Source organism: Erythrolamprus reginae, chromosome 2 (genome assembly GCF_031021105.1).
Source record: "Erythrolamprus reginae isolate rEryReg1 chromosome 2, rEryReg1.hap1, whole genome shotgun sequence".
Lineage (NCBI taxonomy): Eukaryota > Metazoa > Chordata > Lepidosauria > Squamata > Dipsadidae > Erythrolamprus > Erythrolamprus reginae.
In genome coordinates this window covers 123,758,025-123,778,075 of record NC_091951.1, presented here as the reverse complement: position 1 = coordinate 123,778,075, position 20,051 = coordinate 123,758,025, and the positions used below count along the sequence as shown (strand labels likewise).

Genomic DNA, 20,051 nt, shown 5'->3' with positions numbered 1-20,051 from the left:
TACCCACTAAAACCCTCATTGTGTATTGGACAAAATAAATAAATAAATAAATGCAGTACTGCAGGCTACTTCTGCTGATCACCGGCTGCCAGCAGTTTGGCAGATAAAATCTCAGTAGACTCAAAGTTGACTCAGCCTTCCATCCGTTCCAAGATTGATAAAATGAGGACCCAGATTGTTGGGAACAATATGCTTACTCTAATCAGTCTCAAGGTTGACTCAGCCTTCCAAGTTATTTGGGGGAAAGATGAAAAGCAACGTGAGAAAATATTATTTCACTGAAAGAGTGGTAGATCCTTGGAACAAACTTCCAGCAGACGTGGTTGGTAAATCCACAGTAACTGAATTTAAACATGCCTGGGATAACATATATCCATTGTAAGATGAAATACAGGAAATAGCATGGCTTGGTGGGTGTGGTATGGCTTGTTGGCGTGGCTTGTTGGGTGTGGCAGAGGAAGGATACTGCAAATCTCCATTCCCATCCCACTCTGGGGAAAGGACATTGCAAAATCTCCATGCCCATCCCACTCTGTGGCCAGCCAGAGGTGGCATTTGCCAGTTCTCCAAACCACTCAAAATTTCCACTACCAGTTCCTCAGAACCCGTCAGAACCTGGTGGATTTCACCCCTGATTTAGGGCCAACTTCACCTCAAGGGGCTATGGAAGAAAAGTCTTTCTTCCTAGGTTCCAATAACACTCCCTGGCTGATGGAACACATACGTTTCCTATTGGACCTGGATAAATATAGCTGGGGGTGGGTGGGAGATGATTTTTCAAATAACCTGGTTCATGGGATGTAGGACTTTAAAAGCTATAAACAGAACTTTGAATTAGACCAGGAATCCAACTGGCAGCCAATGCAGCACGCTGAACAGAGATATGTGTGCAAATCTTGAAGCACATGTAACTCTTGCACTGTGCATATGTGAAAGTGTGCATTAGTGTTGGAATCTAATCTCAGCAATAATTATATACTGCTCAAAAAATAAATAAAGGGAACACTTAAACAACACAATATAACTCCTAGTAAATCAAACTTCTGTGAAATCAAACTGTCCACTTAGGAAGCAACACTGGCTGACAATCAATTTCACATGCTGTTGTGCCCATTCAACTTTGTACAGAACAAAGTATTCAATGAGAATATTTTATCCCTTCACATCTAGGGTGTGTTATTTGAGTGTTCCCTTTATGTTTTTGAGCAGTATATTTTATAACTATAGCAAAAAAAGATACATTTATGGGAAATACATTATAGGGGTAGGCATAGTCTAGCATCTGGCAAATTAATTGCTACCAGGAGAATATTTAAAAGCATGTGTCCATATGTGCCTAGGAAGAATGGCATGAGAAAATAACCTCAGATTAAAGTAAAATCTGATCTGATTTGTATTCCACTGTTTAAACATTTATTTGGGTTTCAAATCAGCAACCTTTGTCTTTAATTGTGCATCTCTTTTGAAGGGTGGTGATTGAATTCAGGGAATTCTACGTGAGCATCTGTGGAATTTGGTTTTCATGTGCTTCAGTCACGTTTTGTGCAACCTTGTTCCATTTGATCCACCTAGTTAGCTAGATGCTAGACTTTGACTATTGCTATAATTTGTTTCCTATAAATAATCTATTAGGCTTATAAAACCTGTTCATTAAGTATTGTTTAGATCATAGCCTGACTTTCAAAAATGCTTAAATGGATGCACAGTATGGTTCAACCTTGAACAAATAGAACCTCTAGCCTAGCTCTGTGGCATTGATTTCTATATTAATAATTATACTGCACATATCTAGATAGTACATTGTTGTGCAGATAAATGCTACTACAATGTATAGATACATTCTCAAATGTTTTGAAAGAGAGAGAAAGCTTTCATTTCCCCCCTTAAAATATTTCAAAATATGACTGCTAGAAAATGCATATGCAAGTAGTTCTCAGCTTATGTCCACAACTGAGCCCCAAATTTATGTTGCTAAGGGAGACATTTGTGAAGTGAATTTTGTCCCTTTCTTAGATTTTTCCTGTCACAGTTGTTAAGTGAATCACTGCAGCTGTTAAGTGAATTACACAGTTGTTAGGTAAATCTGTCTTCCCCATCGACTTTGCTGATCAGAAGGCTACAAAAGAACATAAGAAGAGCCATGCTGAATCAGGCCAAAGCTCATTGAGTCCAGCATTCTGTGTCACACAGTGGCCCACCAATTGTCCTTGGGGATCTTGAACAGAAAGAGAAGGCAAAACCACCCTTTTCCCTTGACCCCCAGCAAATGGTACTCAAGGGAATCCTGCCGTCCTCAACCAACATAGAGGTGGCACATGGACATCTGTTTCAGTAACCACCGACACTTGGCATCCATGAATCTGTCTAATTCTGCCTTGAAGCTATCCAGGCTGACAGCTGTCACAACCTCTTCTGGAAGCGAATTCCATAAACCAATGACCCTCTGGGTGAAGAAATATTCTCCTTTATTTGTCCTCGCTTTCTTACCTATGAGCTTTAGGGAGTGCCCCCTCATCCTAGTATTGTGTGATAGAGAAAATAATTTTTCTCTATCCACCTTTTCTATCCCATGCATGATTTTATACACTTCGATCAAGTCACCTCTTAAATGCCTTAAACACAAAAGTTGCAAGAGGCGATGACCTAATCCTGGTACAAGCAACCCTCATAAATATGAGTCAGTTGCAAGAGTCCGAATTTTAATCACCTGACCATGGGGATGCTGCAATGGTCTTAAGTGTGAAAAATTGTCATAACTCACTTATTCCCCTTCTATTGTAACTTCAAATAGCCACTAAATGAACTGTTGCAAGTCAAAGGCTACCTTTATAGCTTGTAAAGCTGCCTATCCAATGTATTTAATAAAAGTTTTGTTCTGAGTAACATGCAGAACAAGAAAAAATAAACTTATTAGGGCTCTTAAATAGGTTTACAAGAAAAGAGAAAATGGGATTGGTTATCCTTATTTTATTATTTTATTTATTTATTAATCAGATTTGTATGCCGCCCCTCTCCATAGACTCGGGGCAGCTAACAGCAATAATAATACAATGTAAACAAATCTAATATTTAAGTTAATTTAAAAAAAACCCAATTTAAGAAACCAATCATACATACTGACATACCATGCATAACTTTTATAAGCCTAGGGAGAAGGGAAAGTCTCAATTCCCCCATGCCTGCCAACAGAGGTGGGTTTTAAGGAGCTTACGAAAGGCAAGGAGGGTGGGGGCAACTCTGATATCTGGGGGGAATTGGTTCCAAAGGGTCGGGGCCGCCACAGAGAAGGCTCTCCCCCTGGGTCCCACCAAATGACATTGTTTAGTTTACGGGACCCGGAGAAGGCCAACTCTGTGAGACCTAACTGGTAGCTGGGATTTGTGCAGCAGCAGGTGGTCCCGGAGATATTCTGGTCCAGTGCCATGAAGGGGTTAATCAATGCACCATGAAGGTGGTCCTTAACTAATACACTAATATAAATATGAATAGTGCTGATATTGTGCTAATTTGGCAATTTGTTTATAGGCATTGCAGTCGTGCTGTCCAAAATGATTTGGAATGGATAGCTTGGACTCTTAAAATTAACAGATCAGCAAAGATAATTGTAAAAAGTCACTTCTTGATTTGCTGAAATTGAAAAGGATATACACTTATTTCCCATGCTGAGAGCCAGTTTGGTCTAGTGATCAAGGCACCAGGCTAGAAACCAGAATACTGAGAAATTCTAGTCCTGTTTTAGACATGAAAGCTGATGGGTGACTTTGGGCTTGGCCATTCTCTTACAGCCTCCAATGTCAGTGATAGGCTAGTTGGTCCATTTCTATCAACATTTGGTTGATAATAGGTGAAAAAAATATAGTCACATTCTATGGGACTCTTATTTACAAAATAAAATAAAGATAGAATGTACTTTGGCATTAAGCAACATTTAGAGCTGCTGTGATGTTCTATTGCATACATTGATTATTTGGATGGATTTAATATGCAATATAATCTCTAAAATTTTCTTTGATTTACTGCTTCTAAGTTACTTTTCTGTTTGCCTTTTAATGGTGTTCAGGTTGAGTTTTAATTTGTTCTTTCTCTCTGGGCAAAGCTGAGAGCTTCAAACAGAAAATACCAAGTTTTTATAAACTCATTGCTGTTACTTCATATAAATGTATAAATAATTGATTTGGCAAGTTGCAATGCAAAGGCATTCCAGCCTTAAAACCAGCCTTTTGAACTTTCAAAAACAGCCATGAGGCTTTCCATAGTTTTTAGGAGATAGCACAAGTTTTCCTTCTCAAATTTCCACACAGGTTTTTATTTCTAGAAACACAAACAGATTTTCTCCAAATCTGCCTCTGACCAACAAAAGGAAACACAGACCAGAGATTATCTTTTTAATGGTCATGATGAACTTTTAACTATTATACTTGATTTAAAGGCAATTTAACCTCATGGCAATTAGTCAATTACATTCCACTTAGTTTATTTTTTAATCACTAGAGCATATTAATATTCAGATAACCTCATAATGAAGGAACAGTATTTATCTGCCACTTCTTTCCTTTTTCATTCTCTCAAAATTTTATTTCCTGCTATGTTTCTAATTGATTACCAAATGTGCACAAAAACTGTAACTTGAGACATGAAAAGTAGAAATCACTGGCTTTTCACCTGTGCTCCTGGGTATGGTGTTCATATTGTACATTCTCTATATGTAGATGATTCATCCTAGCTTTGGCTATTGATTGGAATAAAGGAAGTCAGAATTTCAGTTCTTCATTGGGGTCAATTTGAGAACTATTACATCTCTGTGCTTGGATTAGTCTCTATCTGCACTTAATTGACTCTTTCCCCTCTCCTCTCCTCCACTCCCATTTCCTCCCAACTCCTCTCCTCCACTCCCATTTCCTCCCACCTCCTCTCTTCCACTGAAGGGTTGAGCAATATAGTATTCTCATTTGTCAGTGTTTGGTGCTGTTGTAACCTTAATTCCTCTGCTCATCATCATCATCATCATCATCATCACCATCATTATTATCATTATGACTATCCCTATTATCATTATTCAGTTTTGGTGCCACCCAACTCCAGAGCAACAGCTACTATTAATTACATGTTTACATACATCTATATTTTTATTCTGTTCATTAGCTTAGCACAGTATATACCATGTAATACTGTAAAATGTTAAATGGATTTGGATCATTTAAACCCACATGGCAGTGAGTTTTCAGTCTGACAACAAAGGCTATGTTTTCTGTTCTGTACAATAATATCTGGGAGGGGGGAGCATTCCAAATCACTATAAATATTGCCCAAAATAGGCAAAGTATTTATTTCACACTTTCCACCTTCCTTTGAGAGAATTCTAAACAGTACAAATAAAAAGCACTATACTAAAGGAAAAAAAAGATGTCTAAAATAGTGCTGATGTGTCAGCTCTCTGGAATTCTGTGCTGCGAAAATGAAAGAACAGGAGGCTGTTTCCCACCAAAACTTGGACATGAAACTTGCTTCCTTTGCCAAATGTTTCCCTCAAGAAAATAGAGTTGAAGTTTAACAGTGAGCACCAATCAATGCTTAAGCTGGAATTAAGGAGAAATGCAACTCAGCAAGATACATGGATAGCTAGAGTGAATATTAGACCAGAGGAAATATAATCCATGACATTCTTATGTGTCTAATCTACAGTACTCCAATTTATATATAAACTGAAAGGAAGTTTGCTTTAAAGACAAGCTAATCTTCCCATGTTATGGTACGGTCTTAAATATTACTTAAAAATAACTTGAGTTCAATAGGCACATTGCTTTGACCTGGCTGTTTAGAGATGTATTATACTAATTTACCACTTATCTATATTCTTAGAGCCCTACTGGTTCAATAGTTCTCATCTTCCAGAGCAGGGGTAGGCAAAGTTGGCTCTTCGATGACATGTGGATTTCAACTCCCAGAATTCCTGAGTTAGCATGATTGGCTCAGGAGTTCTGGGAGTTGAAGTCCACAAGTCATAGAAGAGACAACTTTGCTTACACCTGTTCCAGGGGATGTTCCCCCCCCCCCTTTCAAGAATTGTCAAACATAATAGAATAAGAGAGTTGGAAGGGACCTTGGAGGTTTTCTCGTCCAACAACCTGCTCAAGTAGGGAATCCTATAGTATTTCGATAAATGTCCAATTTCTTCTTAAAAATGTCCAAAGAAACACCCACTTCTGGAGGCAACTGTTACATAAGAATGCAAGAAGAGTCATGCTCAATCAGGCCAAAGCCCATCGAGTCCAGTATTCTGTGTCACTCAGTGGCCTAACAATTGTACATGGGGATCTTAAGCAGAAAGAGAAGGCAAAACCCTCCCTTTCCCCTGACCCCCAACAAATGGTACCGAAGGGAATCCTGCCTGCCTCCACCAACATAGAGGCGGCACTTGGAAGTTGAAGAGTGCAATTGAAGAGTGATCCTTTTGAAAATTTCCTGCTTAGGATTCCTTGGCAAGCACAGCTTTTCCTGCTGCAGCTAACAATTGCTATAATTCCTGAAATCGTCACTTTATCTGCCAACGACGTCACCGCAGATGGGTGATGGACTTGGTTCAGACTTAAAAGCTGGAAAAAAAGAGTTGAAACGTCACCCGCCTGTACTCTGTGCGGACTGCAGGTGGCGTTGTCGCTAAACGCCGTCTCTTTTTCCTCTTCTGCTTAGCGCTTGCGGCCGCCCTGGGCGACAGCAGGTGGTGCCAGATCCCGCCCGGAAGCCGCCGCCCCAGCTTGGGAGTGTTTGCCTGCCGCAGACTCGAGCGGCTGTCTCTGCGCTCACTCCTCCATCCTCTTTCAGTAGCGTTTGGAACCAGCCGGCTAAGGAACGAAGGCGCTGTCCATTTCAGCACCACCGAGGGGGGGTTAGCAATCAGCCTTTTTTTTTTTTTTGGCGCAATCCGTCGCGAACTTCTTTCCAAGAGCGAGGCGTGCCCTGCAGTAAGTAGATAGTGGGAGGATGGTGGGGGGTGGGGGGCGGCGGGAGGAGGATCCCCCCCTTCGATCGTCTGATTCTGAGGCATGTATTTGTGACCCGCCCCTGATTACTGGCGCAGATGCATCAGGGCTAAGGGGAAAAAAACAACGAGGAGGAGGAGAAAAAGGGGCACCCGAATATATTTGACACTGTGTTTCATTTGTGAATCTGTTCCTAATTTATAATTCATTCTGGAATATGTCAGTTGCCGGGGAAGAGTGGGTTGTTAAAGTATGATTGTTATTAAGCATCCCTTTTGTGTAGTTGCTGTGCTTTTTTAAAAAAGAAAATGGAACGTAGAGATGAAAAACCTGGGCCAAATGCATCCCTTGTTTAGATATTTTCCCTTAGCAACAAAGGAGCCAAGCTAGGTTCACTCTTACAACCCAAGCTTGATAGAAAACAATCCTTGCTTGGAGCTAAACCAACAGAAGCTCAGCTGAACTCCCTTGTGGGTGGTTTAGCCCCCAATGATACATCCTTTAAAGCAAGAAATAAAGGTAAAACGCTTCCCCCTCTTCCCCCTCCCTCTTTTCCTCCCTTCCAATTTAAGGGAGATTTTCAAGTGGGAACCTTGTGACCTGCAGGGTGATTGAAATATGGCAAGCTGACACATTCTGCCCTTAATTTCCCCTCCTTTCTGTCCCATCCTCCATTTTTTACCCCTTTTATACTGATAACCTCAATATGTTTTAGGTCTGGAAAGTGAGATCTAAGGATGGTGAAGCTGGGAAGCAATTTGAATGAAAAGAACAAGCAGCAGCCGTCCAATGAGGATGGTTTTCAGACGGTTCCTTTGATAACACCCTTGGAAGTCAATCATTTACAGTTCCCAGCTCCAGAAAAGGTAAATGGGAAACAAAACAAAATCTAAAGCAGAGAGACAGAGAGAGACAGAGAGAGGGAGAAAGGGAATATTCTAACCATTCTGTTCTATTGCCTTTCAGAAGCATAGAAAAAGCCCATTGTTCCCTTTAAAGGGGTTGACTTTTGTTGTGTGCACCTGCCTGTTTTCAAAAGCAGAGCAGATCAGCATATAATAGAAATGGATCATGGCTCAAGCCTGAAAAATTGCAGAGTCTGTTCATTCTTTTGTTCAATAAAACAGAGAGGGGGAAAATATGCTTATTAGAACAATTACAACCAATTGGTGTATTTTAAATCAGTTTTAACACTACGATCCCAGTTGTTTATCTGACATAAATGTAACCTGCTGCAATGGATTTTTTTGACAAAGTGTTGCAGGGAGATGTTTTGTGCCTGCATTCCTGTACCCCTATTCCTCTGTTAGTTTGTGGGAAAAGAATGCTTTTGTCAAGCAATTCAAAGCTTATATTTTGAATGGGATCCTCCAAAGTCACTATCATCCATTTACTTCTTACCAAGCCATTATTTTAATACAGTCTGCTGTCTAATCTGTACACATCCTATTCTTTAGTTTTATTATCGAGGAAGACAATGTAAGGTCATATATGTGTCTCAAATTCATTTAATCTGTATTTTATGTGAATAGAAAATGACTGCAGTGCATCTATCTATTTGGTTCTCAACCCCAAAATATGTAGAAAGCATATTATATGGACTGTATGCATGCATACAAAGGTGAAAAGAGCAAATTAAACAAAATATGCTTAATTCATCTCAATAATGTCACTTTCCTGCCAAAACATTAAAAGTTTTCTCTTTAGTACATTATAACAAGTCATAATGACTTTTCTTGTCTAAAGTAATTTCGTGATGCAGTGATTGAGAGATAAAATGATAGAAAAGATTAACAATCCATAAAATTGCATTTCTGATTGCAAAGTGGTGTCATGTGAATGAGTTCTTAGAAGCAATTGGTTTGATAGAAATATTGTGATGATATTTTTTTGAAATAAGGATTATTTTGAATCTTGAAATGTTTATTTGTTTCTTTCCAATAATTTTAAAAACTTATTTATTTATTTATTTATCCAATTTATATGGATACCTATCTATCCAAGAGTCTCTAGGCAGCAAACAAAAGTAGAATTACATTAAAACAAAACAAAACAAACACACAAACAAAAACAACTAAATGGCATTGAGTCCCACTAAAAACCCAAAACTGCAAGACACATTCCACAGATCCCATTCTAATGTCCTAGTCTCAAAGCCTGGAGGAAAAGTCAAGTCTTTATGGCCTTGACAAAGGACAGTGGAGAAGGGACTGCCCATTTTTTAGGGAGAATGTTATAAACACTTCAAGAATAATAATCTTAAAAATATAGAAAAGAAAAATAACTCCGTTAATGATTATTACTCTGGATAGCTATATAAAATTTGCTGAACCAGAACAATGGGCTTTTCAGTACTTTGTTGTGGAACACCTCCAGAAGTGTTCTGGTGCTTTTATTTCCTTCTTTTGGGTTTCATGACTGGCTATAATGGAGGTAAATTATCCCATTAGATAAGCCTTATACCTCATTCAACAAAGTCTACCTTGTTTTAAAGTTAATTTAAAAATTACATTGAATTTAAGAATAATCCACACTGCAAACAAAAATATTGTTTATCAGATATACAGAATTTCTGATAAAACAGATGTAAGCTGTTGACCCAGTGGATAACACATTTTCCTTGGGTCATGGAGATCTGGGCCTATACCCCTTTTTAACCACACAATTAATTTAGGCAAATATTTATCAGTTCCTAGTTGGAATAAAGATGATATGAGCTTAATTTTTTTTACACAAGGAACTCAGTGCTCATGGATGAATAGCTGGGGCAAAGAAGTTATTAGTAATGCAATTCGAAATAGATTATGTGGCTGTCAGATCTGGCAGACAAGGGCTTAAGCAGATCTTGAAAAACCTTGAAAAAAACACGTGGCAGCTGCTTTATCTGGGGATGTAGATGTTTTGGATAATAATTTCTACAATACCTTGATGTTGCTCATAATTGAGGATTTTAGAATCTCAAATATTTGTTGTACTACAGATTATCTGAGCTTGCCTAAGGTGACATAACAATATAAGATGTTTTGAATTTATATTTTACTGACAAAGAAATAAAGGGAGACTAGTATAGATCTATTCAAGCTATTTAACTCTTGTCAACTAGCCATACACTTTCTGGGATTTGAACCTGGGCTACCCCAAACCCGGAACAATATAAGGTGTTACACTATCACTATCATTTGTGTTTCCTTTACCCAGATTTCCATTACAGTACAGTATTTAAGCCAAGGACTGGGACTTTGCTCACTTATGATGAATAAAGACATGAGCAAAACTGAATTATGCTGTCATTTCCCAACTGTGGCCTTGTGAATGTGTCAGATTCTATTTGACTTTTGGTCAAGACTTGTAAGTCATATTATCCCTAGAAGACAGGAAGTTAACTGAGAAATACAGAGAAGTATATGCCACAATGTAAACAATTATTATATTTGTTTTTTTAAAAAATCAATTATTTCTATAGGAAAAGCACAATTTTGGTAGATGTTCCAGGAAAAGAGCCTTGGAGGATATTAGTAAATGATTACAAATCATCAATATTATTATAAGAATCAAGCAAGCCCAATTTCCCATACAGAAGCTTTGGAAATTAACAGTAATTTCATACATACAGTACATATGATTATTTCCCCCTCAAAAAAACTATAGTTAAAATTATGTCACTCACTTTTGCTATCTTCTGAGCATAAAACAAACATCTGATAACTGATAACTGATAATAAGATAATTGATAATTGATAATGAATACTGGCAGAGCATAAACTCTCTCTCTCTCTCTCTCTCTCTCTCTCTCTCTCTCTCTCTCTCTCTCTCTCTATATATATATATATATATATATATATATATATATATATATATATATATATATAATGTTAAAATTGCAGATATAACTCAAGGTGCACAGAAAACATATATCAGTTTAGATGAGTTATCATATATATATATATATATATATATATATATATATATATATATATATATATATATATAAATTTGGTATCAAATGATAACTCATCTAAACTGATATATGTTTTCTGTGCACCTTGAGTTATATCTGCAATTTTAACATTTCATCTATATTTAAGATCAAATTAGACATTTTCTAAGAAGCTTTTAGTGAAAGAAAGAAAGCTCACTGATAGCACTAGAAAGAGACATAAAGTATTGTTATGTTATAATCTATTAAAAAAACAAATGGGAGAAAAGATTTGTTTAGTGTCTTGGAAAAAGCAATAACTTTATCAAAAACATTAAAAGCTAGGGATATCTGAATTCCTAATTTGCCATTATTTTGTCAGTTCTTCTCATAGTACCTTTTCTTTCAATTCTTCTCATAGCATAGCTCATAGTATATGTTTGAGTATATATCTCTATACATATGTGTAGAGTACTCCGACTAAGGCCATACAGAAGTCTATTTTTTTTTTTTGCATACTGCTTAAAACAACAGTAGTGTGGATGGATGGTGCCCTGTCTCTTAGTAACTAAAAAGGATTAAACTGCTGCAATGTAACCAGCTCTTCTCCTTTGTTCACAAGAGAATCTTAAAGATGGGGAGTTTAGATTGTGGCACTACAATGAGAAGACTAATGTTCATGAACACACATTGACTTTTGCCAAATCAAGAGTTACCTTGTGGGCAGTGAGACATCCACTGCTATAGTTTGGAAACAAATATACTGCTATATCTGTGTTTTATTACTTAGCATCATATAAAAGAGAACCAGCTCATTGCAGATATGCATTGAACTAGAAACCAGGAGGCTGTGAGTTCTAGCCCTAGGTAGGCATAAAGTCAACTGGGTGATTTAGGGCCAGTCATTTTCTTTCAGGGGAATTTCAAAACCAACACTGAGAAATGTTGCCAAGAAGACTACATGGCCTTGTCCAGGTAATCACCATAAGTCCAGAGTGACTATAAGGCACAAAGTCGCCAGCATCATAGAGAATCAGAATCTAGCACAAAGAAAGGAATCAGGCTTTGTCTTCTTTTGGAAATGTTTGATAATATCTGTGAAGTGTCTGGTATGGTGTTTAAAAAAATGGAAGCAGTTTAAATTACTCCATACTTTCTTCAGGGCAACTCTATGGTTCAATGAAGCTCCTCTTTTGCCTATAAAGCATTCTAGATTCAACACTTGTGATCCTCTATGAAAAAGGCTAGGTATATCATGAAAAGGCCTTATCCAGAAACAGCTTAGGCTGTTTTGTGTTCAGTGAACCAAAAATGGGATATGACATAAGACCTTATCTAATGTCTCATCATCCCCCTCTGAGCATAATCAGAGTCCGTTACTACATATAACCAAAAGCTATTTTGCACCTCAAGTTCTGATCACTATCTATTTTTGTTTTTTAAATTCTTTTAATGACTCAAATGCATATTTTGCATTTGCGGGAGCTCTGAAGACTGCAGTGACTGAGGATGCAAATTAGATAAAAACAGGTCACCATAAATATCCACAGGGGTCAAAAAGTCCGGATGGCAGTGCAACCACACTATCAAAGTCCTGATCATTTTTTTAAAAATGCAAGTGTCAATTGGCAAACACAGGCACAGCTTGATTTTTTAAACCCTTCCCTATAGATTCCCCAACATATTACTAAAATTTTCCTGAGATGGGAAGTTAGTTTATTTTCTTTATTTTTCAAGCAATAAGCTGAATTAAATAAATAAGTCATATTTAAATAATGATTTTTATATCCTACTTCACACAGGCCTCTGATAGTTTGTCATTGTGGTCATGTTTGTTTAGGGTTAGCTTAGGCCCCAAAATCAGGAAACATGAGGTTTTGTTCGCATACAACCAGAAGCATGGGTATATTTTTTAAACCAAACTCTTGCTATGGTTCTTTTTAAAAGAAGTGAGGTATAAGCATGTGGCCTACTCCTAGGGCTGCTTTTAAGCAATGTGATTCAGACAACTCTATACTATTTTTAACCCAGCAATTGTAGGTAGTGGACATATTATTCTTTGTGGAAAAAATAAATAATAATGCAGTCAATAAAGGAGAAATGAAAAAAGTGCATAATAACACTTTTACTTTTTTTTCTATGCAAGCTCTTAAAAGCAAGGGATATACTTTTATTGAATTTGGGGAGCGGTAGAGCAGATTTGTATAAACTTGCCCCCTTAAAAACAACTGCTATGACTTTGAAATTGCATACATTGCTCTTCCTTGACTATCTATATCTTAGTCTATTTGTCAAGAAACCATAACATTTATTTAAACTAAAAGGGACAACTTTTATAAGAGATTGGTTGGGAGATATTAAAATTAAATATGAAATTCATTTTTCAATTTTAGTGGAAAATTCCTCTATATTCTTACAAGTATTTCTTCAGAATATCCAATTCCAATAAAAACTTAACAAACTTTTGTGATCAGCTCAGTGATACCTTATTCCTTTTAATGTAGGGACATTGCCCTTTTTATTCCTTTTAATGTCCTTTTAACCTAAACAGTTGGGAAATTAATTTTCCTGAAGTGAAGCAGACATAAGGAGAACTAGTGGCAGTATCAGATCAAAATGTTTGTTTCCATTAAGTTTCACATTTCTATATAAGAAAATAAGAAGCTCGCTTCATTTCAGCAATTGTTTGAACTTTTTATTTATTTGCAGGCTTACTCTAATCAGAATACCCCAAGAGGAGAAATATAAAACTATACAAGGCAATACATGAACTCCAAATACTTCCCCCAAGAAAATGGGGCACATTAAACAATGTCCTAAGATTTTTAAAAAGCTGAGTTTTTTAAAAAAGCTTTTAGTTGTTTTTCAGAATGCCACAGGGGAAAGAGTTGCACAAATTATGGAGAAAAGAGAAAAGATCTTCCATTTAGTCGACAATCTGTTAATCCCCAGTGGGCTGGGGGAATGGAGACCTTAATAGGCCTTATCAAGATATTTATATGAGATGGGCAAATTCAATCCTGGTGAGGTGGTGCTTTGAGATGCTTTCTGTGTGCTATACAGGACTTTAGAGGGGGTGGTGATCAATACTTTGATCTGGCCTTGGAAGCTTACTGGTGTAATTCAGCAATTTTAGAAGAGATATCACCTTGCAACTGTGAGGTTGATCTACAAGTACATCTACATTTTGGACCAACTGCAGCTTTCAGGACATTTCCAAATGATACCTCATATAGAGTATAACACACTAATGAGGTTAAACTTGAATTAGCATTACTATCTAGGTCCTCAGCAGTCTGGATTCAGGCCTGGCTACAGCACAGAAACTGCTTTGGTCACGTTGATGGATGATTTCTGGCGGGCCCGGGCCCGGGGCCTGTCCTCTGTCCTGGTGCTCCTTGACCTCTCAGCGGCTTTCGATACCATCGACCATGGTATCCTTCTGCGCCGGCTGGAGGGGTTGGGAGTGGGAGGCACTGTTCTTCAGTGGTTCTCCTCCTACCTCTCCGGTCGGTCGCAGTCGGTGTTAGTGGGGGGTCAGAGGTCAACCCCAAGGTTTCTCCCTTGTAGGGTGCCTCAGGGGTCGGTCCTCTACCCCCTGCTATTTAATATCTACATGAAACCGCTGGGTGAGATCATCCAAGGGCATGGGGTGAGGTATCATCAATACGCCGATGATACCCAGCTGTACATCTCCACCCCATGTCCAGTCAACGAAGCAGTGGAAGTGATGTGCCAGTGCCTGGAGGCTGTTGGGGCCTGGATGGGTGTCAACAAACTCAAACTCAACCCAGACAAGACGGAGTGGCTGTGGGTTTTGCCTCCCAAGGACAATTCTATCTGTCCGTCCATCACCCTGGGGAGGGGGAATTATTGACCCCCTCAGAGAGGGTCCGCAACTTACGCGTCCGCCTCGATCCACAGCTCACATTAGAGAAACACCTTTCAGCTGTGGCGAGGGGGGCGTTTGCCCAGGTTTGCCTGGTGCGCCAGCTGCGGCCCTATTTGGACCGGGAGTCACTGCTCATAGTCACTCATGCCCTCATCACCTCGAGGCTCGACTACTGTAATGCTCTCTACATGGGGCTACCTTTGAAAAGTGTTCTGAAACTTCAGATCGTGCAGAATGCAGCTGCGAGAGCAATTATGGGCTTCTCTAAGTATGCCCATATTACTCCAACACTCCGCAGTCTGCATTGGTTGCTGATCAGTTTCTGGTCACAATTCAAAGTGTTGGTTATGACCTATAAAGCCCTTCATGGCTCCGGACCAGAATATCTTCGGGACCGCCTCCTGCCGCACGAATCCCAGCGACCGGTTAGGTCCCACAGAGTCGGCCTTCTTCGGGTCCCGTCGACTAAACAATGTCGTCTGGCGGGACCCAGGGGAAGAGCCTTCTCTGTGGGGGCCCCGACCCTCTGCAACCAGCTCCCCCCTGAGATTAGGATTGCCCCCACCCTCTCTGCCTTTCGTAAACTCCCACCTCTGCTGTCAGGCATGGGGAAACTAAAACACCTCCCCCTTGCCCATGCTGTTTTGTTGATTGATTGACTGTGTGCCTGTTTTTTATATATATTGGGATTGTTTTATGAAATTACTAATTTTAAATTGTAATTAGATTGGTGGGCATTGGATTTGTTATTGTGTACTATGTTTTATTATTGTTGTGAGCCGCCCCGAGTTTTCGGAGAGGGGCGGCATATAAATCCAATAAATAAACTAAAACACCTCCCCCTTGCCCATGCTGTTTTGTTGATTGATTGACTGTGTGCCTGTTTTTTATATATATTGGGATTGTTTTATGAAATTACTAATTTTAAATTGTAATTAGATTGGTGGGCATTGGATTTGTTATTGTGTACTATGTTTTATTATTGTTGTGAGCCGCCCCGAGTTTTCGGAGAGGGGCGGCATATAAATCCAATAAATCTAATCTAATCTAATCTAATCTAATCTAATCTAATCTAATCTAATCTAATCTAATCTAATCTAATCTAATCTAATCTAATCTAATCTAATCTAATCTAATCTAATCTAATCTAATCTAATCTAATCTAATCTAATCTAAAGAATCCTGGTCTACAGGGTGAATTCCAAAGGTAATGCAATTATTTTTTTTAATTGAACAGATTTGCACAAACACTTGTGCAATTCTTCAAAGTACTGTCCTTGGGCCTCTAAACATTTTTTTCCAGTGACTCTGCCATGACTGATCTGCACCCTAGGAGGCATCTTCAGGAGCCTCTCGCAAGGTCTTCATCACGGATGATTGGATCTCTTTTATGGACAAAAACGGGTTCCTTTCAGGGCTGCCTTAATCCAAGGGAACAAAAAGAAGTCTGCTGGGGCGACGTCAGGACTATGTGGAGGGGCAGCGTTGGCACCTGGTGTTTGGCCAGGAACTGGCGGACTCATAGCACATTGTGGCAAGGCGTGTTGTCATGATGGAGTTGCCAGGTAGCAGGAATGTCTTTTCTCATCCTGATGACCCTTTTTTGGAGTCTTTCCAGCACATCCACGTAGTAGGCAGTGTTAACTATCCTTATGGACCACTCCTTTACTGTTGAAAAAGACAATGAGCATTGTTTTCACTTTTGATTTGCTCATTCTTGCCTTTTGGGGCTCGGGGGACTGGTCGGTGTGCCACTCAGAGCTTTGGCATTTTGTTTCTGGATCGTATTCAAAAACCTAGGTTTCATTACCAGTAATGACATTGTCCAAATAATCAGGTTCAATTTCTATATGTTGCAAAAGTTCACTTGAAATTTCTGCTCGAATGGTCTTTTGGTCATCTGACAACACCCTGCCCACGAGCTTGGTCACACTTTCCTCATTGCTAAATCTTCAGTAACAATGCGAAACACAACAGACGACAAGTTCAATTAATTGGCAAACATCTTGATACTCAATTGACGGTCAGAGTCTAACAATTGTCGAATACGAGCCACATTGTTATCGGTTTTGCTGGTTAATGGCTGCCCAGAGTGTTGTTTGTCATGAACCTCTTCCTGATCCTCCCTAAACGCCTTTAACCACCTCGAAACGTGTGAGTAGGGCATAGCAGAGTCTCTGTAAGCCTCACGAATCATTTTTTTAGTCTCCAAGAAATTTTTTCAATTTAACACAAAACTTAATCGCATAACATTGCTCGATCGTTGATTCCAATTTATTTTGTGACACAGTTGGCGTGCAGAAATTTACAATAACTGATGTCCTGCCACTTCCACAGCTTGGAGAGCACTGGGACCAGTTTCGCAGCAAAGCTTAGCGCACCCCAACCTGCTCCAACCAATAGGAACCGCGCGGGAAATTCAATTGCATTACTTTTGGAACGTACCCTGTAGGTATGGTTGCAAATAGAGCACTAGATGAAGCTGCCTGGGCCTGGCCAGGGCCTGTCTGTGATGTTGAAGCTCTATCTGTAACCCAAGAGAACCAGATCCTTCAAAAGGAGCAGGAGGCCATCCAAGGACCAAAGCTCTCGGATCTACAGAGAGTTTGGAATTTAATCTAAATTAATTTTGCTATATGCAGACATCAGTTCAGACATTTTGTGCCATTCTCAACTTAGCTTAAGGTGATAAAGTATCATCCCAAGAAGTCTGATGGATCCTCACCCCAAACTGATGAGTGTCTTTATTTAGAAACTTCTTATTCGTATTAAATACCACAGGAGGAGAGCCCTGTCTTACCTCACATTGGAGCAACTATGGTTTCAAATACTGGATAAGAAGCTTGAACTGCTCATTCAGGAACTTGCAGAACCATTAAAGAACTATAACTACATCCTCCAATCCCCATACTCATTGAAAAGAGCCGAGGTGGTGCAGTGGGTAGAGTGCAGTACTGCAGGCCTTTTGCTAGATCTGCAGGTTAGTGGCTCAAATCTCATCACCGGCTCAAGGTTGACTCAGCCTTCCATCCTTCCAAGGTGGCTAAAATGAGGACCTGGATTGTGGGGGCAATATGCTGGCTCTGTTTAAAAGTGCTATTGCTAACATGTTGTAAGCCACCATGAGTCTAAGGAGAAGGGTGGCATAAAAAATTGAATAAATAAAATAAAAGAAGAGGGGAAAAAACCTCTTTTTCCAATAAGGTCCTGACAAAGGCTACATAACAATGCTGTTTAGGTGCTCTGACCAGGTCTGACTTCTGATTGGTAGCAATTCAGATCAGTAGCAGATTCTAAATCCCATCACTACCGGTTCGCGTGCGTGTTCCTGCACATGCGCAGAAACATCCTGGGTGGCGGGTGTTGTGAGTGCTCCTTGTCATGTCAGATTCTGAGGAGGATGAGCCAGGCCCCTCTGGATACCCTGGGCCAGGCACAGAACAGTGGGTGGAGTTTCCCACCACTGTTACTGATTTGCTGGACTGGGCCAAACCGGAAGCAACCCACCACTGATTCAGATACATCTTTGAAGGCAAGCTGCCACTGTCTTCTTCTCCAAAGGGATTCTGTGTGTTTCTACCGCACGAATCTCAGCGGCCGATAAGGTCCCACAGAGTTGGCCTTCTCCGGGTCCCGTTGACAAAACAATGTCATTTGGCAGGCCCCAGGGGAAGAGCCTTCTCTGTGGCGGCCCCGACCCTCTGGAATCAACTCCCCCCAGAGATTAGAACGGCCCCCACCCTCCTTGTCTTTCGCAAATTACTCAAGACCCACCTTTATCGCCAGGCATGGGGGAACTGAGACATCCTCTCCCAGACTTTTATATTTTATGTTTGGTATGTATGTGTTGTATGGTTTTTTAAATTGTTGGGGTTTTAGATATGTTTTATTTTAATATTAGCTTTGTCTCACTGCTATATTGTTTTTGTATTATTGTTGTGAGCGCCCCAAGTCTTCGGAGAGGGGCGGCATACAAATCTAATAAATAATAATAATAATAATAATAATAATAATAATAATAATAATAATACTTTTAAAAAGTTTTTTCCTGTGTAGGCGTGGCTTGTCAGCCGCTTGAATTTTGCTGGCCGCATCTTAGCCAATCCGCGGCCGGCATGTAAATGGAAGGGTATTAGCATACACAACATACGGTATATGTGTTAGAGAGGGTAAACAACTTCCAATTATCAAAAATGGCTAGCTCCCAAGAGGACTTCATCCAACCTCATTCTTTCAAGCAAATGACATCCACCTTCATATCTGATCATCTTCCGAATCCAATTACTCACCTCCTATTGGGCTGCCTGTAGGAGCTAGCAAATTCAAAGATCCAACTTGTATGTGACACAATTCATCTCAAAGGGAGCAGTATTTATTTCTTTGAGTGTAATAAGCTGAAAAGAAACATACCAAAAGAAACTCATATATAGAAGATCCTACCTCCACCCCACAATATCCTGGTTTTAGCCTATTTCATTTGTTTACTTAATATTTTATGGTTGTGCCTCTATTTTTATGATGCTTGCAAGCCAACTAGAGGTGCTTGACAGTAAGATGGGTGGCATATAAATTTAATCAATAAATCAGTTAAATAAATAAAACCAGAAAGTAGCATAAGGCTTTGTGTTGTTCATTTTGCTAGGATCCATCTAACACGCTCCCAAACCAGAATACATGCAAGCAATTTTATCTACCAAGAAATCATAAACATAACCCAGCATGCCTTCAGGCATTTTATCATATCCAATTTTCACAAAAAGAGTATAAGTAAATCTACCTTTGGGAGTAGTGCATAACACAAAGAGGAATTGACATTTTGCTGCTGTAATCACAAAAGATGAAGCCCAGAGGTGAACTCTTATCACTGCTTTATCACATCTGCTTGTCCTCCACTTATTATGTGACACTTTCATATAATGCAATTGAATAAGATAGAATAAACTACAGTATCTTACTAGCATTAGTCATAACCATGAGGACAGCATATCTCAGTTTTAGTGCCTTTTGCATAATATGGCACAAGCACAAACAAAGCCAAGTTTTATTCCAAATATATTTATGCTATTCTATACATAATAGTACATCCAGGGTACTCTTGCTCATATCTATCCAATTTGGAGGTACATAAATGATATGACCATGCTCAGAGAATAAGGAGAAGACTAAGACAGTTGGAATGAGATGGAATTAAGGAGATCCTCTGTTCTTGCTTCTCTAACAAAATCAAATCATGATCAAATCATGATCAGGAGCAGCCATGATC

General features: G+C 39.2%; 1 protein-coding gene across 1 annotated transcript in view; it reads left to right on the top strand.

Moving 5' to 3' along the window:
- Window positions 1–6,841: 6,841 nt before the first annotated feature.
- NSG2 (neuronal vesicle trafficking associated 2) overlaps window positions 6,842–20,051 on the top strand; it is a 69,204-nt gene continuing 55,994 nt past the window's right edge. Inside the window, exons 1-2 of the mRNA XM_070735878.1 lie at window positions 6,842–6,962; window positions 7,696–7,846. Coding sequence (XP_070591979.1) covers window positions 7,718–7,846 — 129 coding nt within the window. The 5' untranslated portion in view covers window positions 6,842–6,962; window positions 7,696–7,717. The remainder of the gene's footprint in view (window positions 6,963–7,695; window positions 7,847–20,051) is intronic.